The 22,805-nt window shown below is 44.0% G+C and overlaps 1 protein-coding gene across 1 annotated transcript in view; it reads left to right on the top strand.

Moving 5' to 3' along the window:
- The first annotated feature begins 487 nt into the window (after nt 1-487).
- LOC112562992 (aquaporin-2-like) overlaps nt 488-22,805 on the top strand; it is a 41,117-nt gene continuing 18,799 nt past the window's right edge. The window contains exons 1-2 of the mRNA XM_025236660.1: nt 488-1,412; nt 6,528-7,569. Of these exons, the coding sequence (XP_025092445.1) occupies nt 7,148-7,569 (422 nt within the window). The 5' untranslated portion in view covers nt 488-1,412; nt 6,528-7,147. The remainder of the gene's footprint in view (nt 1,413-6,527; nt 7,570-22,805) is intronic.

Here is a 22,805-nt window from a genome sequence, read left to right as displayed (position 1 = left end):
ATCAGGTTAGCCAGGAACCTTGGTGCCAGACCGAGTGCTGGGTCAATGGGTGCTGACGGCTGTCCTCTGTGTGTGCGTGCGCGCGCGCGTGTGTGTGTGGACATTGAAAAGATAAGACTAAGAATATTGCCAGAGTATATCTTGTATATATATGATGTGTATATCTTGTATATATATATATGATGTGCTGATGAGATACAGCTGAGATAAAACTTGACGACTTGAGTGACAGAAAAATAGAGAGAACGAGTGAAAAACTAGTTCGATATTGTTTCTCTCTTAAGATTGTATGTATTATATGTGTATATTTATGTATGAATAAGCACTTTTACTTGGTTAATGCATGTTTTTATTCTGATGAACTGGTTTTGTTACATTGAAATGGACTGATATTTTTTATTCAGACGATTTAAATTCATTTCTTTCTCTCTTCTCTTTTTGTGCGTTTATTATAAATTACTCTTTCTCACTCTGCTTGCCCCTGGGGTTGTAAACACCTGACTGCAAGGTTTCGGGTGAGGCGCACCTGAGGGCAGGTGAAATCGCAAGGCGTCTTACTTCGTCTGCCGTCACGTCACGCACACCGGGCGAACGTCACTTGAGCTGTGAATGGCTCGTTGTCGCTCTTGTCGACATCCATTTAGACCTGCGCTTTTGCCCACGAGCGATGATATCGACAGCATCCCACCACCACCACCACCACCACACACACCACCACTACACACAAATAATGGCATCAGCTCTGTCTGCAAAGTGAAACCTAGGCGGCGCTAAAGAGCGTGACAGCTGTAAAACTGATTCTGCCGACACCAATGGCGGGGCGACAGGTTGGGGGAAGAAAAAAAGAACAAGAAAAAAAAGTTGTAAGACTTTCGTTTCAGATGAGTAATCCTGACATATAACAGTGTGCACGCACACTGCACAAAGAAAAGGGTAATGTTGGAGGATGAGGGGTTATATGGGTGTCAGGGGATACAAAAAAAAAAAAAAATCGCGGGCCTCGTCTCTCCAACTTCTTTGAAACGTGGAATGAGAGAGGAGGGGGAGGAGGAGGAGTGATGGGTAGACGGAGGGCGGCGGGTGTGTCGCTTGCTTTGCTAGACAGGATGGCTTCTCCAAGTTGTGAGCTCTTTGAAAAAAAAAAAAAAAAAAAAGAAAGGCACTTCCGAGGCCAGGGCTCACGTTGTAAGCGGCTTTCGTTCACTTCCTGCAAATTGGCAAAGGGGGGGCCAGGCGATCGCCGCGGGTTCCCAGCGCGCCGCTCGTGCAGCCAGTGATGATGATGCGGCGGCGGCTGTGTTGCTGTTGACGTGCGGCGGAGCAGAAGTCTTAGTTCCAGTCGCGATCGACGCTGTGGTAGCATCTTGCAGTAAGAGACCTCCTCTCGGTGTCAGGATCCCATCCAGCTGCTAGTAAGTCTGTAGATGAGACGGTAGCTTTATAGTCCTGCTGGCAACATGAGAGAGTGATTTCTTTCTTCTTCTCTCTGTATGATGTTTTTTTCTGTCTATCCCTTCCTCTCTCTTTTTCTCTGTATGATGTTTTTTCCTTTCTGTCCGTCTTTCCTTCTGTTCCTCTCTGTATCATGTTTTTTTCTTCCTATCTCTTCCTCTCTCTTTCTCTCTGTATGATGTTTTTTCCTTTCTTATCGTCTTTCTTTCTGTTCTCTCTCCTTCTCTCTGAATGCATGTTTTTTTTCTTTCTGTCTGTCTTTCTGTACCTTTCTCTTTCTCTCTGTTGCGATTGGGATGAGAAATGTAAGGGTTGGAAAGCTTGGTAAATCCACTTTTTAGAAATGAAGTCGACGTATGAAATTTGTTTAACGTGTATATTTGAAAATAATTTAAGCGCTACAGAACTGTTACATTCAAACAATCTCTCAACTTTATTGATAGTATTTTTCATTCATCCTTGGCGAGTAAGAATTTTTATAATATGAAAAGATCGACTTCCTTTCATGTGAGCAATCCTGGGGTTCCACTTACATTTTTTTTATGCTTATGTTTACACCTTACCACATGACATGATATGTTGACATGATTGAAAAAAAAAACGTAACCTGTTGCTGACATGAAACTCGAATTAATGTTATTGAAATGTGGCATGATATGGATGTACCCGAATGTTGGGATGATAGAAACATAAACCCTCATTATGGGATATCTTACGAAGTAACCTTTTGTTGACATGATATTAATGTAACTTGGTGACGACATGGGGGGAACCTGATCCTCATGTTTGCATGAACTTCAACTGACCTGCAAAATAACTTCCGCTCGTTTGGCCGAAAATAATAGATGATGGAGTTGGTTGTGGAGCGACAGCTGAACAGCTCGGTGTCAATGACATAGAGTGTGTATGTGTGTGGATGAGAGAGAGAGATGGATGAGAGGACAAAGAATGTGTACTGGTGGTGTTACGGGAGAGAGAGAAAAGAAGAGGGGTAGCTCTGTATACTCTAACACTGTGGACCTCTTGACGCAAAAAAAAAATATAAAAAAAATAAAAAATAAAAAAATAAATAAATAAAAAAGGCTGACAGTCTTGGTGGACACCAACACAAGAAATCTTCTCAGAAATGTATTTATTAGTTTCTCCTGGCATCGGGACCTCATCTTGAGAGCGAGCTGATTTCACGCACATAGCTGAAAGTATTTGTTGAGCCTCGACCAATCTCCTCCCTTCAAACTCCCCAACATCCGCACTGCCACCCGGCTGAACTCTTGTCAGCGCCAGCTTGTGATTTCACCATTTAAAACGCTGTCATCATTTTTTTAATGTTAAATTAGATTTTTAGCTTTCATTGTAAAACTTCCATTCTTATTTCCTTTGGCGGCGTGTTTATTTCCGCGTTAATTTCGCTGTTTGTGCGCGGAATCAGTCGCCTTGAAATTAGCAAGTGCCGTGTGTTTTACACCCGGGCCGGAAATTGCATGCCAGCTGACATGCGCATTGGCATTCCTGGCCTCAAACTAATCGCGTAGGTCGTTTACCTTCTCGCTGGATCCGCGAAGCACTGGGTGCTTGCTCTTCTTTGCGGAAGTCATTTCCATAATTTTCTTTCGCCGGCATGTACGTACATGGTCGTTATGGTCACCATGCAAAGCACTTTGTGTGTTTAGGCTGCTAACGTCTGTAACTGTCTCACCATCGGCGCCATATTGACAAGGTCCCGTGAAAGAGACCAGCGTCTACTTGCTAGGCGACCGTACTGCGCATGCGCACTTCCTTTGCAGGCTATGCGCGCGCACACTACACACTTTATCTGTAGCGGATAAATGTTTAGATATATAAAAATACTTTAAAGCTGTTAAGTTTTGTAAGTGCGGGTGAATCAGGTAGACCGGAAGTGTTGCGATCGTAAACAATCAGTTAAAGCAAAAAAAATTCTTTTCTAATCTCAAAATAATTTTTTTAATATATTTATATCTCGGTAAAAATGGTTTGCGATCTTCGCAAGAGGCTAAGCGTTGGTCTCGGCAGACAGACAGCAGTCCACCTATACTCGTCCCTGGTTCTATCCTTCTCTCAATTTTACGTGCGTGCGTGTGTATATCTCTCAAATCTTAGACTCGCTAACTTTTACAGTTGTAAGTGGGAATAGGAGCAAAGGTCTTGCGGTTATGATTTATCAGATGCCAGAGCTTGTCTCGGCGTGCCCCTACTCTCACGTTCACTGCTCGGTCTCACGGCCACTGGTCTCTCGGTTTCGCAGACCCATGGAGGAGGAGAGGCGCGGGTCTGTGTGCCGACCGTGAGAGGTCTGGACAGTTGTCGGCACTGGTTCTGGCCACTTTCCACTCTTCTCCCAGTGCAGCTGTCATATCTCTTTCATGTCGACGGCTCTGTATTGACAAGATTCTGTCTGCCCTCCATCCTCCTCCCTCCACCATCACCTCCTCTCTGCTGCTGCCCGCTGTATTTCTCTCTGTTCCTTGCTGTATGTCCCTCTGTTGGGAGCTGTATTTCTCTCTGTTCGCTCTATTTCTATTTGTTCCTTGCTGTATTCCTCTTTGTTCGCCGTATTTCTCTCTTTCACGCTCACTCAATTTCAAGATCATTTACAACTTCATAATTTATAAGTTTATAAACTGTACTTCACCTGTCCATTAATAATAAACAAACTCAATTTTTCTCGCCATTAACCTTCTTTCTTTCGTTCTTTTTATTTATTTACATTTTTGTTTTATTAATATTTTCTCATTTTATTTATTTCTCTTTTTTTTCATCGTATTTTTTCTCTCTTTTTATTTTTCTCTCTCTTTCCTCTGTCCACAAACTACAGATAAAGCTCCGTGGTTTGCAAGATATATACTCTACCACCAGCCCTATGACAGGAAATGCTACCCTGACAAGAAACCACACATTAAGCTTTCCTTTATCTGTTATTAAACTAGCAACCACATTACTATCTTCATCCCAAAGTGTATCTGTATGCGGACTGGGCTCAGAGGACCAGCTATAATCGCTTTTTTTCAGCCAAACTCGAGTTTATCTCTGCTATTACCCATTACATGGAACATTACGGGCCACGTAGGTAGAAGAATGGAATAAAACTAACTCAGAGAAGGCTGGAATGTTGCTGTGTGGACCAAATGTCTTTTCTTTCTTTCTTCGCCCGTTGACTATCCCTTATCTTTCTCTGAAAACCGCGGAGACAGAAAACTTGGAGCTGAAGATGTCGAGACTGGAGCTGAGTCAACAACAGGAGGAGGCAGCAGTTCCTCTGTTCCATGTCACTGTACCAGTTCACTACCACTCTACCCTCCCTACAATACCGGGAAATGTCGGACTGTAAGACTGATTATGGAAAACTAAAATATCAGGTGTGTTTGCTGATCTCTTGACTCAAAATCGAAATCACTGTTTGCAAAACAATGTTTCTGGCTCCACGTTTGCTGTTGGAGCTGGCGGCTATATTCTTTGGTGACGACCATCAGATTTTTTTCAGAGATGATGTAACCTTTTGTCCACAATACCTGTGAACTTTCATCCTTCTTTTGTTCTAAAGATTTTCTGTTCAGCCACTCCCAGTCTTTTGCATCTTGTCTTCACACATACACACACACACTCGCACGTGCACGCACAGCAAAATCTTTAAATACTTATCGCATCATTTATTTCTTCTATGCTCTTTTCTTTCTCTCTAGAATCTCTTGATGGCGAAGCGACCCATTTCTGTCCCTTTCGTTGGTGTTATGTGTTGTCTTGCCATGCGCACTGTGACGAACCACACACAAATCTTCCAGACCCGCCATGCCCCCGGTTCCCATGCTGTGACGTCTTACTTCGTGCTGCGCTCCCAACAGCACTTCGTTGTGTCACCATGGAAACCCCACCCCAGGAACAGTGCATTAATCCAGTTCCGAAGCTGAACCGAGGGACCTCCTGTGAGGGCCAGACTCAACTTCAATGCCCCCCTTCCCCTGCTCTACCCACCATGACACTCCCCAGGATTCACCTGGTCATCTCCTTCACCCGAGTCTACCTGGTACCCCTCCTCTCTGCCTACCCACAGCCCACATGCCATGTGTTTTGGGTGCAGCATCCGCGGACCATATGTTGAGAAGCACAGGATGGGGGTGGAGAGAAGGGATGCAGAGGCAGCAGTTCTGGCTGTTATCTATGCTTGGTTCGAGATTAAACTTATCTTCACCGTGGCTTCGTTGATTCGAACCTGGTGTGAAATAAAGTTTGTACATCGTTTAGTCGCTAAACAGCTGTGCGCATTCAGTTTCTATTGTATTTTTATTTGCTCATATAACTCTGTGAGTGATCCAGGTTACTTTAGGCCATTAATATACACCTCACTGGACTGTTCATCAGTCCCGATTCTGCAGTTGTTTGTGGTTAATGTAGCTCTGTGAAAGCGCCATCTCTATCAACTAATATAGCTCGGTGTCCCTACATCCACAGTGCTTCGGGGTATGTTTGCTGTAAACTTCGAATATAAATAATATTCAGTACAACAGCTAATGTCACAAATAGAGGTGCTGTCACTATGACTAAAATTATTTTGTATTTCTTTTAGTTATCGAAGATGGTGATTACAATCAGAGGGGGAAGACTAGTAAATAACAAAAACACAACAACAACAACAACAACAACAACAACAACAACAACAACAACAACAACAACAACAACAACAACAACAACAACAATAATAATCTCAAAAATAATAAACATCCCGTAATAGACATAGTAAAAAAGAAACTGAGTAGTAACACAACAACCTTTCATAATCCACTCAACAATGAAAAGGATATATAAAGGTTATATAAAAGTGAGTTAACAACTGACTAAATAATAAAAAGAATTCAATAAAGAGACTTATAGACCTCTTAAGCGAAAACTTTGAGGCAGACATTAATCATCATCATCAATCATCAATCCATCATCTATTACCACTACTTTAAAGAGTGTATAGTGAAATGTTTGACTCTCTATGATGTGACACTCAGTGGAGGACAGACTCGCAGCCATCATTGTCCTTAGTAACTTTTTTTTTCGTCTGTTTTGTGTTTCAGCATTTTTTGTAAGCGAGGCGACAGGCGCCGGATGGCGAGGGTCTGTGAGGCTGGCGTCGGCTTTAGTCTGAACACGTCTTGCCCGCGCTCCCAGCCTCGGTCTCGTGGCGGGTCCTAACGACGTCTGCAGCCGCCTCCGCGCGCAGCTTCCGGTGTCCAGAGGAGTCCGTAAGGCCCCCTAACCAACGGACATGTAATGGGGGAGGGGAGGACAATCTGAACCAAGTTCTCTAGGCAGTGCCAAGGGATACCGCAGTGGGCGGATTCATTTGACATCATTACCGCTCTTGTTTACTGGAGCTGAGAAGGATTTAGCAACTGGACATGCTGTGGATGGACAAGAGGCTGAGTTAATTGTTTGGACAGGATTTCAATCCAAAGGGAACATTGTAAGGACGCTTTTGCAAGGATATTTTGGAGACGGTGGTCAATGATCAGAGACCAGATGGTGCACATTACAGAATAGTGAAAAGCACGTTTTGGGGGCGCTGGTGCTGGTGCTGGTGTCTACCTCTCGCCCGAGTGCATCCTGTGAAATGCTGCCGAGAGGCGAAAAAGACACAGCAGTGAGAAACTTTGAAAACATGCAGACGCACCTGACTACGTAACCCTTTCCAAGTATGGCCGCCATGGGCCACTACTCGCACGTCCACAACGGAAGTTCCCCACGCCCCCCAGGGCGTCTGCGCACCTATGACGTCACGGTGATGGCCATGAGGGCGGAAGTGGCCACCATCGCCTTCTGGCGCGCGGTCATCGCCGAGTGCCTGGCCTCGCTGCTGTACATTCTCTTCGGTTGCCTGGCAACGCTGACGTGCACCAAGCACCTGGACAGCAGCGCCCACACGCTGATGGTGTCGCTGTGCTTCGGGCTGACCGTGGGCACGCTGGTGCAGTGCTTCCAGCATATCTCCGGCGCTCACCTCAACCCGGTGGTGAGCCTGGTGCATGCAGTCACATGCAAGGTGACGCCCTTGCGGGCTTTGCTGTACGCCGTGGCGCAGACCGGAGGAGCGGTAGCAGGGGCTGCAATTCTACACGGGTGAGTGAATGGTCACGCTGATATTTTATACCAACTTGGTTTGGTTTAGAAGGTTTCTCTTTTGCTAGTCTTAATAAATCAATCAATCAATCAATCAATCAATCAATCAATCAAATAATAATAATTAAAATAGAGGTGGGGTGTGGGTCAAACGTTCGAAAAATTTTGATGTAAAAATAAGTCCAATAGTAACCCAGAGGTTTAGTTCATTAACATATATTAACAAATTCACTCGCAGATATCAAGGTTCTCCCTACCCGCACAAAAAAACCACATGCTTACACGAAAATTTTGATTTAGAAATTCTTCGAAATTTTGGACATCCCAACGAAAATTAAAAAAATATCCGCCGACGATAGAAAATGATTTTTTAATTTTTTAAAGTGTTTTTAATATAACACACCTTTGATTCTGCATCAAACTTCTGATTGAGAAAATTCTTCCAACTTCCTGATGTTCCTTTCTTCTACAGAAGGTTATTATTTTGTTTTAAAATAATCGCTGCAGACCACCTTTTCTAAAGAAAAAATTTCTTCGATGATTTAAAAAATCAAAATCACGAATGCATTTTACACAGCAAAAATAAATCCACAGAACCACAGAGTTGAGTGAAGTGAGGTCAGAGGTTAACCGGGTGTATTCATGTTAACTGACGTACCCTGTAGGGATGTGAAGTCTGCATGTAGATCAGACTGGAATGTTGATGTTTATATCTTCAAAAAGACAAAATATTCTCATAGATTATTGCTCTGAAAGTCGTATCTTTGTAATAAAATAGGAAACAGATATTAGAAAAATATTAGACTGTGTTAAGTCCTTTTTTTAAAAATTCAGATACCTTTTACTTGTTTTCTGATCATGACGGCCAATTATGTCCAAGCATATGCACTCATAAGCCGTTTGCACCTGTTGGTATGCTTGTGTAGATATGAATGAGTGTGTTTTATATGTGCGTTTTTATATGCATTTATGTTGGTAATAATTTACAACAGCAAGTAATAATAATAATAAAAAATAATTTTCTGATTATCTATCCGTCTCATTATCAAAGTGGAAGTCTCCATTTATCACGAGAAAAAATTTACGATTTAATGACATATAATGTATCAACTGTTAGCTATTTATATTTCTATTACTCTACCGTTAGTCTGTCCATCTATGAGTGTATGTAGATGTACTTGCATGTGATTTCCTTCCTGAAATTATTAGTCACGAATTTGTTGCTGTCCGAGTTTGAGAGCATGCATACATTATATTACTATATAATTATGACTGCACAAATATATATCACGAGAAAAAATTTACGACATTGTAATATTATTATAAAATATGGAAAATGTTTTCTAACCCTATTTCAATCAACTGTCTATCTGTCTGTCTGACGATATGTTGAAAAAAAGGAACTGTTAGACTGTGTGGTAGTTTACCAAGAGAGAATATCTGGAGGAGGGTGATGGTTTGAAGAGATGTGGAGGCCAGTGTGTGTTTCAGAAGGCAGAAGTAGAATGGTGGTCAGGGTGGGTATAGGGGTGGTTGTGGTAGGAGGAGGTGAAATGTATTATAGTTGTGTGGAAGTGGGTGTGCAACTTTACAATCTTTTCTAATATGTCCTTGCTGCATAATTATAAGTGTATATGAGTGTTTGAGAACACAGGTGAATTTGCGAATAAAAATTGTATATGATTTGGGTATATTACCATATTTGAGTAGGTTCTCGCACCCTTGCTCTAGCCAATGTGCTTAAAGCAATAAAAGATCTGTCTGTCTGTCTGTCTGTCTGTCTGTCTGTCTGTCTGTCTGTCTGTCTGTCTGTCTGTCTGTCTGGGAGTGTGTTATGTTAGACTGTATGTTTTAAGCTGATGTTTGAACCCAACATAACGCTGATATGTGACGGTTACTGATATTATGAGTGTCGCGACTTCTTGTTTGCCGATTTGACAACCTGGAGATATTCACACACTTATGTCAATCATGACTGTAGAAGTATCAAATAATGTGAAAACAGTGATAAATGAGGTCGTTAATGTGATAACAGAAAACTTTAAGTATATACTTTTAGCTGTCGACAATGATTAGAGAAAAAGGAATATTCATCACACAAGTCGATTACGAATCTATCATAGAATGACCCACCACCACCAACCACCACCACCACAAATCTTCCCAAATACAAATAACCACATTACACAATCCAGCAGCCAAGCCAGCAGACTGACTGTATCTCAGAAAGATGGAGAGGACCGAGTTAGAGATCGATGCTTGCAGACCGTGACACCGGTATGAAATATTTATTGTTCCTCTTCGCAAACTAGAAATTCGCGTGCTGCGGTGAGCGTGGGACAGTCTATATATAGACAGACATTTACCTTTTTTTTCCTTTTTTCATTGCCTTTGCACAAACGTAGAAAGAACAAAAAAAAAAAAAAAAAAAAAACACAAAAAAAAAACACAAAAAAAAATCACCACGAAGCAGACGAAGACGAAGACGAAGAAGAAGATGAAGATGAAGACGAAGAAGACGAAACGCGAGATAAACTCCAAAAGAAATGCAATGAGCCACCGAAGCCCGACGACCGCTATTAAAGGCGGGAGGAAATTCTGGTGGTCTAAAGTGCTGATGTATGGTGGAGAAAAGACCATTCGGAGGTCTGCTTGTGGCTGGAGATCAGTGCAGGAGGGTCCGTGTGCTGGTGTTCACTTGGCGGTTTATGGCCTGGACTGTCTGGGATCGAAAGCCTCTCGACTTGTCTATTTCTTTTTCTTTCTATTTCTTTTTTTCTTTTCTTTCTTTATTCGTCGATTGTGAAGCGTGGTCGAGATGTGCGATCAAGACTGATTGGGAACGAAAGCGGGTTGGAAGTGGGTGGGGATGGGGAGAGATAGTTGTGGGGGAGGGTTGAGGATGGAGGTAATGACAGTCCCAGGCCTTTGACCTGATATGGTGACTGGAGTTGAGGATGGAGTCCTTCCTTTAAAGATTCACTAATCTTTCATGGTCTTCTTTTCATCATTTATCATCTGTCATCAGAAGGTTTGAAGGAATCTTCGGGGAAAGAAATGTTTCGTTTCTTATCATTTATCTCTTTCGATATATTTCATCTTCATCCTCTTTGAATATTTCAGAAAATGTTTCTCCAAAAATACATTGAGTCGGGTATTTTTCATCATCATTATCTGTTTACTTTAAAGATGTCTGTTTTAATTGATCAACTCACCAACCTTTTATGACTGCTGTAGTAACACTGTAACATACTGTAACACGAATATTCATTTTAGTCCGTTATACAGGGTGCTTAGCCAGGTGAGCCGGTCCACCAGTTCTGTTCCACTTAAATTTCTAGAATGTAAAAATAGAGAAAAACACATTTATGTCTCTCAGAATTCTGCGTTTAATGTTAGAGGACCAAGAAAGTTGTCTCCTCATCTGCAGCGCTCCGTTACATGCCACTAAGTTCCGTATTTTCTTCAGATGTCCCTCTCGCCAGCGACTCCGTAGGTCAGGGACCCCACATACATATCTCAACCAATTCTCTCCCTGCCAGGGGATGAAGGCTAAGGGAGAAACCCCTAACAGAAAACCTGGACTGGAGAGGGGGCGCTGCTAGTCCAGTACATTGCCAAAGTATAATTATGATATAGTCGAAAGTCAATGAATTGCATACTAGATCGGAGGTAACGCAGGCTACAAGCTCCGGGCCTTCGGGAGATGGAGAAACAGTGATACCCCGAGTACACAAGCTATTCCATTCGGGATACAACAGAAGGCGGGATCGATGCATCGGATTCCTGGTGAACGAAAGAATAGACTCTGGTGGTAATGAACTGGACACTGATTTCTCGCGAATATCCATATAGCTGCCAGGCCAATGAACCTTACGGTGGTTCAAGTTCATGCCCAACCACCGAAAAGGGACAACGAGGTGGAAGCGTTTTATGAACAGTTGGCCCACACGGTTCGGGGCATCTCCAAGAATGATATGATCGCCATCGTAGGTGACTTTAACGCAAAAGTCGGTCCAGACGCATTCGACCATTGAGCCGGCACCGTAGGACCCCCTGGTCTATGAGAGACCAACGCGCGAGGTGTGAGACTGTTGGAGCTGGCCAACAAACTGGGCTTTGTCATCGCGAACACCTTATTTCCACAAAGGGTGTCTCGCATGGTGTGCGTCTTGTGTCATGCGTTTGTGTGCGCGCGCGTGCTCTCTAGACATAGAAAGTGAGTAGGGAGGGAAGTACGTTTGTACAACCGTCATGAAAGTCTCCAGAGTAGACATCGGCTTCTCCTCCCCATCACCAGCACTTCTCTTCTCCGCGTCTCGAGTTCGCGGCAAACGTCGGCCAGACCCTCCCCTATCCCGTTCTCTCGCCACCAACCTCAGCAGCACGTGCTCTCGAGAGATGCGCTATTAAATCATCCAGGCGTTGAAAGTGGAGGTCGCTGATTCACACCCTGCCGCCTTGTCTGGCGGTTACGGGCCTCTGTAGGAAGTCAGTCGTGTGGTCTTGCATATATGGCTAAGTCACAATTTTCTAGTTTGTTTGGAGTGAGCGAGGGAGTAAACTGAACGAAAAAAAATCTCATGCTCTTTTCAGCGCTTCGGTTGCATGCGCAAACTCCAGACGGCGCTGGACAAGGTGGTATGTAAATTGTCTGCTTTGACTGCCTCGGTTTTTGGGGTGAAAAGGGCTGGATCGAACAGTTTCTGCTGAGCCTTGATGGACATGCCAGCTGGGGCTAAAGGTCACATCCCTGGACGGAAACTGAGCGCGCATCATTTCATCCATCAGTCTTTCTTTCTTTCCTTTCGTCGCAGCTCGCGCGTGAGCTTTGTGTTGTGTGTGCGATTGCGCTCTGTTACACCTTTTGGTGGAACTGTAGACTTTTCTGGTATCTGTGGTTTATTACTTACACCACTGCCGCTTCTTTTGTCCCGTCAAACTTTTAGGGGAGTGATCCATCACACCGAAGACTGTTGTGACATTCCTCCTTCCATTTCTGGGGAAAATGCCTCCCTGTTCACGCGCATGCGCCTCACCTAAATTCCCCTTTCTGAGAGTGATTCCCTTCTAGTCCAGTACTCTATGGGGAGGGGGTCAAAGAATGCTTAGGTTTTAGAATATTAGAATAAAGAATTTTGTTAAAAGCACAAACACAAACTACAATAATGAACGACATCAAATAAAACGAAATGGATTTATGAACTAATGGCTAACCATTCTCCTATTATCTGAGTTTCGACAAACTTGTCATCGGTAATGTAAATGTATTCCACGTACAATCTTGATGTCGGTGTTGTTGAGTTCTTTTTGCCCATTGTGGTATTTCTAGTCCTACTCACTGACTTGAAAACTGAGACCAGACTAGACGTTTACCAACAATGGGCAGGAATGGTAGGTACATTCATTCGGCTTGTGTGAAACAGATGCCTAAAGATTCCTAGAGTTTGTAGAAAGCCGCTGACTCACCCAATAACCTTCATCCCCACAGGCAGCTGAGGACAACTTGGCTTTCTCCAAATCGGTTGGTCTACCACCAAATCGACTCAGTCTTTTGCAGGGTGTTTCAAACCCACCCTCAACAAGCCCCAAACAAACCCTCGAATTCGCTTTACTTTAACTCGCAAGAACCAAACTGGGAAATCTTCAAGACCGAAGATAAATTTTCACCCCGTCCCCCAGTCACGGTTGACTGCAATGTAGACACACGTGATGTAAATAACAAGCGGCAAGAGGCAGCTACGTATGTAGATCACAGAAAACTCAGTAATGGTCTGAGACGATTTCTTGAATAACTGAAATGCCGAGAAGTATGTCGTCAGTGGTCCGGTACGATACACAGTGGGATGTATTATGTCCACATGTATGAGCGAGCTCAGTAACCGACTGACCGAGGCTGGAAAGATTGATAAGGTCAATTATTTTGAGAGGTTCTGGGAGGTGAGGTTTGTCAAAAACTGATGTCATCAACAACAACTACCCGATGGCATAACCCTCACCACTGTCATCTCATCAAATCTTTGACCTATACAGTTTTAGTCGATATATCACATCATCATTGCTGTTGCCGCTGTCGTCGTCGTTGTTGTCGTTATAATTATCATTGTCACAAAAATTGAAAAGGACGATGGAAGAAAAAGAAAAAAAGGGACAATGACTTGGACAAAGATACTAAACGAACTCGAAGCTAGACAAGCGGCCTTCCAGCCATGTTCATCCGCATCATTCGAGTCTTCGACTCCCTCGTCACTGCCTCCTCTACACCCTACCCAAGCCATCCACCCTCTTCTTTCATATTTACCCTTACCGTGCATCACACCACCCGGTTAAAACGAAAACACTGGTCAGAACGCTGCCCCGTAAAGACAGCCAACCACGTGGCCTCTCTGTCTCTCCCTAGACCCTCAGCTGCTTATTACAAGCCTCCTGCTGTAAACAGCCGCGAGACCCCTCCCGCCCCATCAAACAGTCATCTTCAACATCTATCTTCGAGTTCCTACGACAGTACTAATTTACGTACAAGTTTTCTGAGTGCAAGCAACAAAAAAAGGGAAACAAAATTAGAGAGAGGGGGAGGGTCCACGAAGGGAAGAGAGTAAAGGGGAGGAGATGTATAAAAAAAAAATTACGCACGAAGGAAGTGGAAAGCACGAAGGAGGCAGCGGCTGCAGGAGGGAGAAGAAAAACAAGCATGGAGCCGGCATGGTTCTGTGCTCAGTCCGCCATCCACGAGCCTTGACTGCCCGAGTAAAGCAAGTTTAACATCGTTCGTTCGTGTAACAGGCGTTGTAAGGGGGGAGAGAGAGAGGAGGGGAGTTCAGAAAAAAAACGGGTTTTTTTGTGGGCGGTGGAGGACGAGGAGGTGGGGTGGGGAAGATGCACGACATGTGGTACAGATAAGCCAAAAAGCAAACGGACAGACTTTAGAGCGGGACCCGGATGGTAATGTAGTTAGAAATATCGCTTAGTTTCCTCGACGACAGGTTTGCAGGAACGGCCTCTGGTGAAACTCGTCTCCCTCTGTTTCACGCCTCGCGATAACGTCAGCGATGAAAACATAAAGAACGCCTTAACCAGTCTGACAATGTGGTGCAACAGACCAGAACTTCCCCCACCCCAACACACACTCTCTCTTCAGATCGAGACTTTCAGTGAACAATATTCAAATATTTTTTTGCGCGGAAACAATTTTCTTTTGTATTTGTCCAAGTTTTACTCATAACTTCAAATCTTCTTATGCTTAGAGGATTGAAACAAGGTATCATAGAATTTGTCTATAGAATATGCATCATGGCTTCTTCAGGTTTTTTTAAAAATTTTTCTGGATGTTTTTGGTTTAATTTTAAAAAGCGATGTTCAGCGTATATTCCACAAGAAATGTAGCACACCATTCATTACCAGGCGCCAACACCTCGGCTGAATACCCAAACTGTATTTACGAGTTTCCATGAAATGAATCAACACAAAGAATTAAAACACCACCCCTTTCCTCCAACATGTACCCACACCCTTTGAGATCTCAGATGGCGGGCCAATTGTGTTTTTCTAGAATGAAGTTTTTCCGTCCTACGTGCCGAGATTGGCGGGCGATGAATGTCGGTGAAGTGAAGACTTACTTTCCCGGACGTGCGCCTACATTGGACAGTCTTGGCGGCCACTTGCCCGCTAACGTTATTAATCACTCTTGACCATCGGAAATCGACACAGAGTAGGGCAAGATACTGCCTCTGGGGGAAATAATTTAGGCACTCTTATCGTAGGGAGTCAAACTTGGTCTCGCCAGTGGAATTATGGGGCACGAGGCTGGGACAAGGCCAAAAAGAAGACGCAATAGCTGTGTGTGTGAATGAGGGAGAGAGAGAGAAAAAAAAGGGAAGCATTTACCAAAGTGATAAATAAAATAAACAAATGTATGATTTAGAGAATGGAAATTTCGCGAAGGTGTTAGAACAATGCGATTACTAAATGTCTGAAATAAGCAGGTGAAGGATCGTAATCGGGATTTAAGACCTCAATGCTTTGTGCTGCATCCACCATCACCGACTTACCTCCACCAGCTCTGCAGCAACTTGACATCGCCAGAGCTCAATACCTCCCTCACCGCTGCTGAACGCGATTGGCAGGACCGTTAACGGTAGATGGCGACTCTGACGACAATTACTGCCAACACCACCACCAGCAGCAGCGCCACAAACACCAGTTAAGTGCTGGCGAACAATAGTTAAGGGCAGCTTTGTCGTTGAACGTGATTTCCTGGCAAGAGTTGAGAGTGCTGTCCCCTGAAGGGGAAGGATGGAGGAGAGGGAGATGGGTGCTGGGCAGTGTAGGGATGGTGGTGAAGGTCTTGGGGGGGTACAGAGGCAGAAGGATGTCATCCAACGCGTGACCAGCACGAGTCCAAGCAAGACCAGATGCCATCGATTTCTCGCGCTGCTCGTCTGAAATTTTGTTTGCCCCGTAACTGTCACGAGATGCTGCGTTTGGGGAAAGAATGGGATTGATTTTCATATGTCTCGGTGAGCGAGCAAACAAGGCCCGGTGACCCCCGTCCAGAGATACACTTTTTTTCCCAAGGCCCACTGTGTTTGACTTTCATCATTGTGATGGCCATATTTCTTGAGGAATGAAAGACAGCCAGCGCACTTTCAAACTTCCTAAGACGCTAGAAAACATGTACCGCTACTTCCTTTTTTTTTTTTTTCTTTTTTTAATTCATCGGCGGGAGCTCGCTCGGTATTAAATCTGGCTACGAGCAAATAAACTTTAGAAAAAAAGAAATCGTCAGGACTCTAGGAAAAAGCTGGTAGCTTGAAGAACAGAGGTTGATAACGATTGGGTGCTTCCTGTGTTACGTGATGCTGACAGCAAAATCCGGGTCCTCTGGGCATGCGCGGAAAAATGACGTTATGAGCACTGTGGGTAGTCGTGGAGATGATACAACTTCCTAGTCTCAGGCTTGTTTTTGTGGTCGCAGAGTTGAGGAGTGGAAGGTGATTTTCCCATGGTTTAGTTTCAGTTCATGTTTCAGTTACCAGTTTGAGTTTTGAAATGAGTGCTCCCCCCTAGCCCTAACATTGCTGCCATGTTTAACGGTCCACGAGGACAGGGAAAGGTTTGAGAGTTGGCCTCCATCCATGCTGGTTACCAAACCAGAAAAAAACCCCAAATAATAATCCCTTAAATTTAACACTATAGGCCGGATTCTCACAGTACTTGCTAACCTACACCTTGCCCATCCCTCAACCATTGAATTATTTCCCCTTGCCTACTTTCTAACCAATGACTTTGTACGAATCCCGTTTTGCCACACTCGTAGGACACCAGGAACCTCTACAGTCAACGGGTGTAAGCTGTGGATTTTTGTTTATTGTTTGTTTACCGTGGATGGCGATACTGACAATAATGATGACAGCGATGCTAAGGACGACTACAGCGGCGATGTGGTGATGACAGTGTAAGTGCTTACCGCTAGTCACCTTCCTGAGCAAAAATTAGACCATGAAAGTGAGTTTCATCACCTGGAAACAGAACCATTAAGTGTTAACAATATTGAGATATGCAATTTATTGAAATGTCGGACTACAGACCAGAGAGTAAGAAGCATCCCAGACGACTTGTCATCGCTCTCCGACGCCGGCGCGTTTGTAGTCACGCACCCCAGATTGACTGAAAACACAAGACGATGCCTTTTGACCTTTCTGTGCTTTTCCCAGGATGCACCTACCGATCGACATCATCAGAACAGACGACAAGAGAAAGAGAGAGAGAACAGGGGAGTGACTGAAGTGGATGGGGATGGGAAGAAAAACAGTGGAGAGAACAGACCTTAGGTGATGATGCCAGAAGACCAGTCTGTCTCTGTGACAGAAAACTATTTTTAACTGATTAACAGCCAAAAGCGTCTTGATGAATTTCGTGAAGTTCATCTGTCACTAGGTGGTTCTTTTTTTTAAATGTCAATGGTTGGAGGAAGAAGGCTTGTGTGTGTGTGTGCGCACACAGGAGAAGCAGGCGAAGAAAGAAGTCCTTCAGGAGAAAAGAAAAGCAAATGGCTGAGAGCAGGACACTAGATGGATGGCGTGAAATGAAGCAGCACTCCCTCTACAGAAATAGCACGCGCGTGCACGAAAAAACATTTTGAGTCATTTCCATGTTGGTGACATGAAGAGAGGGGACGGGTTACGGCCAAGGGCATCTTGGGAGACGGATTGAAAAATGAGGTCTCAAACAAACAAATAAACAAACAAAGAACCGAAATGCTGGGCCTAAAGCCTTCCGAATGGAGACGATCGTCAAAAATAGTCGAACACGTGCATCGCTCGGCAGGTCGCGAACCGGGGGCGTGGAATTTCCACGTGTGTGCAATGATGAAGTGGACGTTAATAGCCCTGGTTTCTCGGGGGAGACCCCGCACTCACATCACAAACACATTTATCCAGCCATCCAGCCATCCACAAATCGTTCATCATTAATCCATTCCTGAACCAAAAGAGAAAAAATCGCATAAATGAACATTTGAATAAGTTTGACAAAGTAACTTGCCAAATGGTTGTATCTAAAAACTTTGTCAAGGTTGGTGAAACATTCGTCAACTCTGAAAGGTTGAGAACGATCTTTTATTCAAAACCTCGTCGGACGAGGGCCACAGGATTCGTTCATTTCCGCACTCCCGCTACATTTGCAACGTGTTATCATCGTTCAAGCCATTAAGGTTATCGGGGTCAAAGTTTACGCCTTATTTCACTGCAAGGGTAGCTAGCACCAGATGGCGGGACCGTACGGGGGAGACTGAGGCTTTTAGCGAGACACATTTATGAGTCTTCAGGAGAGTTAAATCATGAGGTTTCTGGTTCGTTTCTTCTAATGACGCGCGGGTTGTTATCTTTCAGACGACCGTAGCGATGATACTACGAAGATTTAACTCGCCTGGACTACATAGGATGCAAGCGTCATCGCTGAAATCTCGCGTGGGAATGGAACACTGAATTCAAAATTAATCAGAAATTGGACCAAAAAATAATAAAAATGGAGCTCTGATGTCAGTTCCGTATCAACACTTGTTTGTTTACTCCTTCAGAATATCATATCTATAAAATGTTTATTTTTGACATGGCTAGATGAAACATCATTGTCGAATTCTTCGAGGATCGCTGCGTGGAAGAGAAAAGTTGAGGATGACGGCGATAACTGGAGGTATAGCTTTGTGATGGAATTATTGGTGGCGAGGAGAAAGTCCTGATCAGACGAGAACTGAACGCGGCAGGGAGGAGTGTAGACAGGTTGAAGCATTTCACACACACTCGTTATGTCTAGAGTTGTCTTCTCCTTTCCCTAGTTTGTCCGGAAGCGTTCTTCTTCTCGGCAGATAACCGCGATGGTAAAGTAGATTGTGCTGGAGTTGGACGGAGTTGCCTCCGCCACCCAAGAAACATGTCTTTGGAGGAGATAAGCACTTCAGAGGCTGAGACCTAGAGCTTTGACACTAGAACCTAGGTTTCCGAAGACATCTTGGAATATATATATATACTTAATAATAAAAATGTTTATTGACAAACATGTACATGAAACAAACGTGTTCGGGGAGTATATACAGATGTTTAGAAGTAATTTTAATGTTAAAACAGTTGTAGGGAGGGTTTAGAGCCTATTACAAAGCTACCTTACCTTGTCTTTCTACGACTGCGAGACAAAGATAGCTGGGAGAAGTTCGCTGCGCTACACGGGTATCGAACCGGCGCTTCCTTAGGTTTGGACGCCGTTTTTACCATTAGGCTACTCCTTCCCTTTTTTTTCAACCTTTACCCTGCGCTTGGTCAGGATGAAGATTATCCAGGAATTCCACTCTTATCCTTCTCTTAATATCTATCAGTTACTGGAACAAAAGATTAATGACAGTGACAGTCCACGGTTGTTGATGTTAGTTTAAAAATTATACGAAGAAGGATTTGATCTTTTGCAGCTCATCCAATCTTGTTGTAAGCAAATTCTTTTTTTTTAATGCGATATCTGAGCAAGGGAGGACACCGGTGTTGGAGATGCTGACAAATTTCTCTGTGCCAAGGTTTTTTTAATATTTATTTCTTGTAGCCTTCCAAAATGAAACTTATCACAAATTCCAGAAACGAACCCTATTTTTTTTTACTCGTTTGCTCTTAAAAGTGTTGTTACAACATCAGATTATTCTTGTTATTTGTGTTTGAGAGAGAGAGAGAGGGAGGGAGGGAGGGAGGGAGGGAAAGCAATTGCATAATGGGAACGAAGGGGGATTAAGATACGGAGGACGAGGGCCGTAACTGGAGGTCAGACCAATTTTCCCTCATGTCGACATGATCGCATCGTTTGCCACTAACCTTTGACATCGGTCTTATCACTCTGCGGGGAAGCGGAAGCCAAGAAAAGCGATGTCCAAGGTGCGAGCTAATGCTTACCGTGAAGTTAAGAGACGTAATTGCCTGCAGATTGACTCCATTTTTTTTTTCTCTCGCCGTCCACGCATGCGCACTGAACGATATCCGCAGGAATTTGTATTCTTTGGGTGGAAGCGGCGAAGCCTTGTTGGCCTCCCTGGTTTGTTGTTGATTGGCCGTGTGACCGCCACCTTCCTTTCCCCACCCCCCTGATTAACATACGAAACAAGGATAATTTATTTTAGTTGAACAAATTTACAAGTCGGTTTTTAGCAAAAAAGCGCGAATTGCTAAAAGGAGATATTATCATGGTTGTGAGTGATTGATGGTAGGAGCCTGACATCCGGGCTACTGGACATTAGATGATTGGGACTGATTGACGGCAATCTGGCTTATAATGCTCGCATTCACACGCATGCTTACATTTATTAAAAGACTATGATCATCGCATACGGGACATTTTCTCTTAGCATGCATTCATTTGCATGTTAGTACTCTCTTCTCCGCACTCTCCCTGTTTTTTTTTTTTATTTTCTCTGACTGCTTTCTGTTTTCTCTCCTCCCGTGTTCTCTTGTTTTGCTCGAGTCAGGACAATCGCAGTTACATCTCCTCCCATACAAGTCTCCATCCTCCCGTCTCCCTTCCCCCCGAGATACAGGTTACATGTCCTGCCGTCTGTGTTAGTGATTTCTGCTGCTTGCTTTACACCATCTCCAGCCTTGTACCCCGGGGGAATGAATACATCAGCTTCCCTGCCCCCCTTGCTTCTGCGCATTCATTCCTGCAGCACAGACAACCGCCATCCTCCGCCACACGCCATACAGCACGACCGTGTATATTGATTGGACCAGACTTCCGAAATATAGATATTTGTTTCTTGTCTCATGCACACCCAGTAGACACTGGTGAGTAGATGCAATGCGTGGGTAGTCGGGGTCATATGTAGGTGGGGGAGCGGGTAGAGGGTGTATGTGGGGTCGAAAGAGATATCATGAAAGGGAAGGCATGAAACAGGAAAGAAGATAAACCGTAGAAGAAAGAAGATTTGACTCTATTGCCTCGGAAAATGAGATAGCAGTCGATGATGTATGACCAGAGTACAATGCAGTAGGCTGTCACGTGACTAGGATACAATCAGGCAAATACTTTTCTTTTCATATTTTCTCAGGGAAAGAGGGGAGAGGATGGGATGCGGGGAGAGAGTATGATGTTTGTTGTAAGGGTTTAATGCCGAGTCAGCAGCTAAGGTATGTCACATCCAGAGATAAATTCCAAGTTTACACCCTCGGTGTAGCAGAAACTGAACAAATATTAGAACGATGTACGTGCACACACACCATCTTTTGATATTGCAAGTTTCAGCTTGATTACAAAAGCTCCTGACATTTACTGTCTGATGTCGCACTGTTGGTCAAGAAGGCCTAGAAGACCACCATCGGATCTTCCCACCGCGAAATCGCTCACCACAGCGACGACACCACGCCATCGCTTACCTGCTGTAACCTAGACTACCATGCTTACATTGACACAAACTGGATGAGGGTGGTGTAAGTGCCTTGAGGGGGAGGAACGGTGGCACGGTGTTTGGCTAACTATCTTGGAGGCAGCAAACACTTTAATCATTTGTCTTTCAACAATGACACCAGTGTTCCCCAAGTTTGTCTACGCTCTCCGGCAGTTGTTTTTCTTCGTCCTCCACTCCCCCGCAGCCTCAGTTTTGGTGTTTGAAGGACGGTGGAGCCAGGTACAGCCTGCAGCACCAGCTTACATATCGTAAGGCTTTGTGTTAAACAAGCACTTAACAGCCGGCGTGTGGTGGGGCTTCCGAGCCGGGAATCGAACCAAGGGGTCTGGGCGGAGCGTACGGCGTGCGGTGTGGCCCGGGGGATGGGAGGACGCGGACCTGGCCGGCGTCGGTTGGAGAGCTCTGTCAACAAGAGGCTGTCATACTTTTCTACTCATTGTGCTCAGCAGCTGGGTAGTGCCGGAAGGATGGAGGGGCGGGATGCTTTCAAGCCGCCTGTCGCACGTGGGTCACTGGATTTTGTTTTCTCATTGAACCGAGAGGCTGGCTTGCTCCTTTTAAAGGGCAGGTGATTGTCAGTCCTTTTTTCTCTCCAGGATGCACTTGTGAGTGCGTCTGCGTGCATTTGTAGAAGATTTTTGCACCTGATTGATTATTTAACCCCATGATATCTAAATATTAAATTCGTCTAATGTTGAGAACTACGTCTTACAACACAACGGACTTGAACATCTTGGAAGTACTATCCTTATGTGAATATACTTTTATTTACTTATGCAGTGTATGTTGTAGAAGTGAGCGTGTCTGTTATATGAGGATGTGGATGCATGGTTGTTAGTCTATTAGTTAATCTATTATGATTTATGAAAAGCGCTATGAGCAAATCTTTGGCAAAGCGCCACGTTATAATAATAAAAAATAATTATTATTATTATTATTATTATTATTATTATTATTATAGTAGTAGTAGTAAGCACACTCTTGGGTTTGGATAAAGAAAAAAAAAATGATAACAACACCGATGATGATACTGTGGCTTGCTGTTGCTGATGATAATGATGATGACATCGTGCCATAAAGCCATTAGCGGCAGTGCCACCACATCACTGATGATGATGAAGATATGAACACAAGGTGCTGTACCGCCATTAGCAGCAGAGGCACCACCACAGCATACTAACGATGACGACGATGATGATCTTTTCGAATTTTTCGGAAATGTCCATTAGTTGAAAAAAAAAAAAAAAGAAACCCATCAGCTGTGGTAGGAAGTCATGGCGAGCAGCGGATGAAGAATACCTCA

This window comes from Pomacea canaliculata, linkage group LG4 (assembly GCF_003073045.1).
Source record: "Pomacea canaliculata isolate SZHN2017 linkage group LG4, ASM307304v1, whole genome shotgun sequence".
Classification (NCBI taxonomy): Eukaryota; Metazoa; Mollusca; class Gastropoda; order Architaenioglossa; family Ampullariidae; genus Pomacea; species Pomacea canaliculata.
This window is presented reverse-complemented; position numbering and strand designations above follow the sequence as displayed.